We start from the raw sequence: 7,980 nt of genomic DNA, 5'->3' as shown, positions 1-7,980 counted from the left end.
TAAAAGATTTTTTTTTAAAAATATTTTTTATGTAATAAATAAACAAAAAAATATTTTTATATTATTGTATCCAAACATAATTGATAAATAAAAAGATCTTTTTATATAAAATATCCAAACATAAATTCCTTTTTACTTTTCCATAAGATTTAAAAAAAAAGATAACTCGAAAAAATATGTATTAGTAGAAACTCACCCAAACAAATCTATTATGTCTAAAAATATTAAATTAATATATTTTTTATTTTTTCCGACAGATATTTTTGAAAAAAATATTTAAGTTCGTTCGCGAAGATAGATAGATAGATACAAGTCAGAATAGAAAATCAAAACCCTAAGGCGGCTCGTTTGCAAAACCAAATCTCTCTTCGATCTCTTTCTCTGTGTGGTGCCGGTAAGGGTTTTTTTTTTTTTTCCTTCAGAATTTTCAATTCAGATTCAGCTCCAACCACCTCTTTGATTCTTTCTCCGAATCCTGTTGGTTTTTTCTGTTTTCTTCGAAATTTCCCTTTGTATTTTTTCCTCCTCAATCATAAATTGGTTCGATTCTCTTTCGATTGCGCAATTCTATACAAAATTAGTAATAATTGGGGTTGGCGAAAACAAATTTGACGAAGGTATAGTTGAATCGGTTCGGTTTTAGCTTCTGGATTTCGTTAGGGTTGTGTTGACAGAAGGCTGAACAATTAGGGTTCTTTTAGGGAATTTGACCGATAGATTCTCTTATTGATTTGTCGAGCGGGGCTTGTAATTTTTCGATCACATGGCAGCTGGGAGAGGCGGTGTTTTGAAGAGGGGGGAATCTTACAAATATGGCTCCATTAAGGAATTTGACTGCAAATATTATAATGATGGTTCTTCTATGGTGGAGGCTTCACCTGCCTCTAGTTCTCATGGTGGTGAAGCTTTGCTTCGGGCAGAGAAGAGGAGGAAAGTTTCTCCTAATGCATGGGACATGGGAGAGAGCGAAGTGAGAGTTTCTTCGAAAAACAGGGTCACCCAGGTTGTTGGTCTGCCTCCTACTACTCCATCTCCGGCTGATTCGTCTTTCGTGCTGCCGGGAGAGCAGTCAGGTGATGGTGATACAGATGCGGATTGCTTCGAGGGAAACAAGGTGCAGGGATGGAACATTGCAATGTCGAGGTGGGCTTCTGCTGATTTTTCACCAGTTGATGCATCTTATGATGAGGACAAGGATGGTAAAGTGAGCTTAACAACTGAAAGTGGTGAGATCCTAGAAGGAAGCTCGGGTGGGAAAGTTAGTAGATCAACTGGGAGTAGTGAAAGAGGTAAGTTTGACCTTTCTTCTGATGATGATACTGACACTGAAGAGGATAATATTGTTGATTCCATTGAGGAGGAGGATGAGGAACAAGGTAAAACTGCTTATAGTTTGGTGTCGGATTCTGATGAAAATCTTGGAGGTTCCAGGAAGGTGCAGAGGAATATAAACATGCTCAACAGTTGCAGAAGTGTGTTTGAGTTTGAAATGATTAAGAAGATAAATGAAGGAACTTATGGCATTGTCTACAAAGCTAAGGATAAGAAGACCGGGGAAATAGTTGCATTGAAGAAGGTGAAGATGAACATAGATAAGGAAGGCTTTCCTTTGACATCCTTGAGGGAAATGAACATTCTTTTGTCGTTTAATCACCCGTCCATTGTAGATGTTAAAGAAGTAGTAGTTGATGATTTTGACGGTGTTTTTATGGTAATGGAGTATATGGAGCACGACCTTAAGGGGCTGATGGATGATATGAAGCAGCCTTTTAGTATAGGTGAAATAAAATCGTTGATGTGGCAACTTCTTCAAGGTGTTGACTATCTTCACGATAATTGGGTTCTTCACAGAGATTTGAAGTCTTCAAACATTCTGCTGAACAAAAAAGGAGAACTGAAAATATGTGATTTTGGATTGTCTCGCCAGTATGGGAGCCCACTGAAGCCGTATACGCCTCTTGTGGTTACTCTACGTTACAGGTACATGGAATGAAATAAGTATTCTAGCTTTCATTGAATTTGAATGTGTGTCAGTGGACGTAATTTGTGCCTTTTCAATTGTCTCTATTGATAAAGTAGTGGCAGATGCGAGAAACTCATGAATTACATCCTTGCTTTTCTGTGCAGAGCACCCGAGCTTTTGTTAGGTTCTAAAGAATACTCCACAGCAATTGACATGTGGTCTGTGGGTTGCATAATGGCTGAATTAGTTGCCAGAGAGCCTCTTTTCAAGGGTAAAAATGAAGTTGAACAACTTGATCAGGTTATTATTTATTACCAACACTCACTTAAATAATACTTTGCTTCTGTAATAGGTTGACTGCAAAGTATGCTCTCTCTCTCCTATTAATAGTTTTTGGTTGTATTAATTTGGTTGCAGATTTTTCGAACTCTGGGTACCCCAGATGAGAATATTTGGCCCGGATTACCCAAATTGCCTGGGTCTAAAGCAAAATTTGTGAGGCAACCGTAAGCTCTTATTTTCCCTGAATTGTTGTGGTTTTACTTCTCACTAAGATTCCCTACTACCTCCTATTGTCACGATTTTATATAAAATGATGAGATAATTCATCTTGATTTTAACTCGGGTATTATTTGCCAACTATTTGCTATTTCAGGTATAATATGCTCCGGAAGAAGTTCCCAGTCGCATCTTTTACTGGTCAGCCAGTTCTATCAGAGTCAGGATTTGACTTGTTGAGCAGGCTTCTAACTTATGACCCTGAAAAGGTAACACATGATCATCACTGATTAAGTTCTGATGGGTTTTACTTGAAATTGAATGATATGACTTATACCGGTGGTGTGCTTTTGTCTATTCTTTTGCAGAGGATAACAGCTAAGGATGCTCTCCTTCATGATTGGTTCCATGAAGCCCCTCTTTCTAATTCTGATTTCAAGCCTATTTCCCCTTTTCGTTGCTAGGACAGGTACTTCTGCTTGAAGCAAAGGAACTTTACAGGAACAATTCAATTTTTATGTTCATTATTGCCAAAAAAGGCTCATGATGTATGATGTGATTTCCAAGGACAGTGTCTTGCACTTCAGTAGGTGCTGATTTTTACCGTTAGAAGCAGCTGCTTGATACATAGTCACCTGACAAGGTGTGGCTTTGTAACTGTTTTTCTTTTTTTTTTTTTCTTTTCCCTCTCTTTTACAAATTTCTCTCTTGACGGAGTTTAAAGCACACTATCTCTCAGTATTCTGCATTTGCTAAAGTATGTACATATATTTCAGGATTCTCAGTAATAAATGATGAATTTCTTCTTGTGGTAATATTCATTACCTTTGCATTCCTTTCCCTTTTGATTATCATGTCTTGTGCTGTGATGTAAAAGATTCACTATTAATTACATCAAGTATTGTTATTTCTTTTGGTGTGATAGTGTTCATGCATATTATTGTGTTGGTTTTGTTTTAGATTGGTCATATGTAAATTATGAGCCAAGATGAACACAATGGAATACATGTAGTCTGGCTCCGCGTCCTGAATCTTGGACTCTCCGCTTGCTTCTACATTTGCCAGGTTTTCGTGTATATTTATAAGTGTATTTTCATAACCCCTCTTTTTTTGTGTTATCTCCTCTGTTCTTATTTGCACACCTTTCAAAGGTTGACTCAGTAAGGTGAGGTTTTTTATTTTTTGGCCTTTGGGGTTGATGTGGGGAGGCTATGACGCTATGTTTCTTTTCTCATTTTATTTCCCCAATATCATTTCTTAATTCTTAGTAGAGGTGTAACATGGCTTGGTGCTTAGACTTCAGTACTGCTCTACTGGCTGTGGAGATTCGTATTTATTGCTTTCAGTGCTCCCCAAGGTATGGAGTTTGGTTTTAATTGAAGCTATTGGTTTTTGCCTGATTTGCTCCATGGCCACTTGGTCAGTAATGAAATTTCGTAGAGAGTCACTGTTATAATTTATATTGTGCAAAATACCGCCTTTTATCCCAAGGAAATCTCAACTTCATTTTTTTTTGGACGTTATTCTCTGCAGACACAAGTAAACTGTCATGGCATCATTTGCCCCCAGGTAGTTTATTGTTGTGTTTGACCATGATAAAGTATTTTGATATTGAGCCTTGTATAGATCAAAACTAAGCATGCAGAGTCTGGTTGAGGGAAGTTTGATGTTGCATGAGCCAACAAAACAGTGGACTTGTATGGGTTTCTCGGCAGCCATTCTCGTACAAGTAAACATGCAGGTTTACACACATTCCAAACTGAAATGGTTAATCTAATGATTAACTTCGTTTGCTTTTGTTTTAGCTTTAGACTATTATTTTAACTAGGAAAGGAGGAAGATGAAGAGGATTTAGTGGCTGAAGCAAAAGGAAGCAAACAGGTTGAGACTTTGTCCGTCTCTGATGATGGCTTTCGATTTACTCCATTTTTCTAGTTCTTACAATTCTGTGTAGAAGTCCCTTGCAAATATTTATTTATTTTTTTCTGTGTTCGTATCAAAGTATAAAACAAGTTTTTGCATTCTCTAGAATATGCTTGACATGTATTGTGGCTAGCAGACACGCATAGTTTTGTTGTATAAAGATTTATTACCCGATGAAGATTTTTAAATTCATCTAGTGTATAATTGTTTTCTTTTTCAAAGAAAATGACCTGGCATAAAACAGCAATTCTGTTCTCTAACCATTATGAGGCAAGTCCAACCCCCTTTTTTTTGTGTTTAATTTCCATTGATATTTCTTGCCGGATTTATCTTCTCTCTTTCATGAGATGAAGAGTTAGCTGTCAGCACAAGCAGTCCCATTGTAACCACACTTATTTTTGACACATTTCTCTTTTTGCCTAACTACCATCTATGGTTGACATTTGACATGTGACTATGTTGTACAAAACCAAGTCTTTGTAGATACAGTAAAAAGTAGAAATTCACCTGTAGTTTTCATGTAAAGTTGATATTCATGTAAAGTTGATACTTGAAAACTGTTAAGTTTGATTAAATAATTATTTAATAATTTTCAATTCTCAACTTTACGCTAAAACTTTACAAGAAAACAATTTTGCACGAGTCTTCCCCTTGGTAAAAATAAATGGAAGGAAAATTTTACGTTTAAACTGTTTTACTTGAGGAGAAAAGGTTTAAATTAAAAACGAAGTGCATGGGATGGACTTAACTAATAAATTTTCAAATTATTTAAAAAAAATTAACGGAGTAAAAAGTTATGACTTATGAGAAAGTTTATGGGGTCATCTATTTTATTAAAATTTGGTTAGTATGGTTAAATGAAAGTAAGTAATTTTATGTTATTAGAAGTAATTTTACATTATTAAAAATACTAATAATAATTAATACTAATAATAATTAATTGATGATTACAATTTACGAAGTACGAAATTTGTTGTCCTCTAATACTTCAAAAGTTATTATTTGACAAGGTTTAAATTTCCAACCTGCGAACAAACGGTCAAAACTCGATTATGTGTCTCGTGTATGGTGTAGATTCTTTAGTAGTTTTAGATAATTCATCAAAGGTTACAAAATGGCAAATATTCTTAAAATATTCAATGTTCTAGAAACTTAGAACGTAGCTATAAAATAAAATCATAAATGGTTATTTTTATAATTTTATATAAATAAAATTAAAGATGGTGAAGGTTGCTAAAGCACTCGTGTTATATAATGTGCGAGGTTATCCATCCAAGGGGATTGGGTACCACTAAATAAATTTGGTTATCCACAAGCTCCACAGTTTCTGTCAAAATTCTCCTTTAAGATAAAAGTTTCACATGGATACATGATAGAAACAGTTATCACGTGATAATCGAGCATAAGATGGTATCATCCCACACCAAACACGATAAAATTGCCGGATATTAGTTGTGCTGCCAAACTACGTGGTACATCATGCCCTTCACTTTTGGTCATGATATATATGCAAACAAAAAGTATAGGAAGCCAATGGTCTAAGTGTATAATGTGTGCAATGGAAGTTTAGAAAGTATCAGAGATATGACCATTAGTATTATATTATTCTATTAGGATACGCTTTTGGGATAAGTGGTTTCATGATATAGTATTAAAGTTCTAGATCCAAAAGACACCAAGAATTCGATCCTTGATGAACTCCAAAATCTGGATAGTATGAGTGATGTTCATTTTATTCATGGACCAAAAATTTAGCTCATTGTACATATTGTACGCTTAGACCATTGGCTCCCTAGCAGTACTCATGCAAATTGTGTTTGAAACGGCATGGAGGGAGGTCAGCGACGGGTCGCCGTGGCTGGGAGGTTCAAAAAAAGGAGTTGGTGAAACGGGTGAAAAATAATTTTAAATTAGAGTAAGGGTTATCGTCTTATTTATGTTTTTTTAGTTTGGTGGGCTTTGGGATCAGCCCAATAAAAATTGGTTGGACCTCTCTTGAGATATTGTGAAATTTTTTGGAGTAATTATCCAAATCAGTCCCCCAAAGATTTTAGAATCAAACATTTTAGTCCCTAAGAAAAATTAATACACAGATCAATCCCTAACATTTTACTCCGGTAGACAAATCAGTCCTCAGTTCATTTTTCGGCAGAATAATTACCCAGATCAGTCCCCAAAGATTTTAAAAACGGATGTATTTAATATAAATTTAAATTAAAATATTTTCTTTTAATACATATTTTTTAATACAAACATATATATTTTTTTACATAGGACATCTTTTGATTATATTAAATACAAAATATCAAATGGTTTTAATTTTGAATTTCTTGTAAAATAATCTCTAATAATTTTATTATTATTATTGAGTGACTATATATATATATAAGAATTTAATGAATAAATTTATCATTATTTTTGTCTAAAAAATACAAAAAATATAGTACAATATTATTGTGCAATTAATAATAATAATAATAATTTTATTTTATTTTATTTTTTGACGGAAGACTATTATGTCTAACAGAGAGAAACGTTGGGAATTAATTTGTACATTAGTTTTTCTTGGGGACTAAAATGTCCGTTTTTAAAATCTTTGGAGACTGATTTGGATAATTACTCTGCCAAAAAATAACTGGAACTGATTTGTTTGCCGGAGTAAAAACCTTGGGATTGATCTGTGTATTAATTTTTTTTGGAGATTAAAATATCCAATCTAAAATCCTTAGACTGATTTGGATAATTACTCCATATCTATGAATTACATCACAAAATCTAATGCCTCTTCCAATGATCCTCCCGCAAAGTAGAGAGAGATGCTTGGCAAGAGCCAATTTTACCCATCAACTTAATGGTTTTAAATTTTAATAGAGAAATTTCTCTTCCAGAGATGTGCGTGTCTCGGAGGAATCATTAGAAGTGGCGTTAGAGTGTCTCCATTAAAGTCAATAAAATCTATAGATCCATTAATAGCATGGTTGAAACTCTTATCAAATATCCTCCGTACTTGAGCAGGGACCATTCACCATTGAAAGAGGCTGTAAAATTTCTTTTAAAAGACAACATTTTGAATGAAAGACTTGATGAATTCAAATAAGAATTACATCCGAACTTCTCATATATAGATAAATCAGTCACAGTGTTGGTATTAATATATAAATCAACTTGCATAATCACCATCATACTAGACGAACTAAGAATTCTGGCTGTCGAGATTAAAAGTCAAAACACAACTTAGATAATGATGATTAAGTGACAACTAATGATATTTTTTACAAAATCGTATAGGATTAAAAAATATTACAAATTGCTTACAATGCTAGAAGTGCTTACAATTTAGCAGTCAAATAAGAGTCGCAAAATTTGATAAAGTTAAAAATAGTCAACAATAGTAGCTAAATATATATTATATAGTCATCAAACTTATTAAAATAATTAGCGTAACAAGTTAAACTTTTTACAAATTTCATCACCTCCGTTACAACTCATGCTTAGTTATTTATGGCCAATAATAACCTTTTTTAGTAATTAAGTATGTCTTTAGATATATAAAAACTTAAATTCCATGTATTTTAATCAACTCTCCGTATGAATAA

The 7,980-nt window shown here is 33.9% G+C and overlaps 1 protein-coding gene across 5 annotated transcripts; it reads left to right on the top strand.

The window, feature by feature from the left end:
* Positions 1,111 to 4,574, top strand: LOC107612933 (cyclin-dependent kinase G-2). 5 transcript variants are annotated; one of them, XR_001613881.2, is made up of 8 exons: positions 1,111 to 1,980; positions 2,128 to 2,263; positions 2,381 to 2,469; positions 2,619 to 2,730; positions 2,830 to 2,930; positions 3,034 to 3,104; positions 3,238 to 3,272; positions 3,422 to 4,574. XR_001613881.2 is itself a non-coding variant. In XM_016314723.2 (6 exons), the coding sequence occupies exons 1-5, from the start codon at positions 1,136 to 1,138 to the stop codon at positions 2,923 to 2,925; spliced, it is 1,278 nt and encodes a 425-aa protein (XP_016170209.2). In that variant the 5' UTR covers positions 1,111 to 1,135; the 3' UTR covers positions 2,926 to 2,930; positions 3,034 to 4,572. The 5 variants fall into 5 exon arrangements, 1 of the variants encoding a protein (XP_016170209.2); XR_002353164.1 differs by having other exon boundaries at positions 3,034 to 3,272; XR_002353165.1 differs by having other exon boundaries at positions 3,034 to 3,818; positions 3,995 to 4,574.

This window comes from Arachis ipaensis, chromosome B08, assembly GCF_000816755.2.
Source record: "Arachis ipaensis cultivar K30076 chromosome B08, Araip1.1, whole genome shotgun sequence".
Classification (NCBI taxonomy): domain Eukaryota; kingdom Viridiplantae; phylum Streptophyta; class Magnoliopsida; order Fabales; family Fabaceae; genus Arachis; species Arachis ipaensis.
The sequence above is the reverse complement of the archived record's forward strand: the minus strand, read 5'-3'. Positions and strand labels throughout refer to the sequence as shown.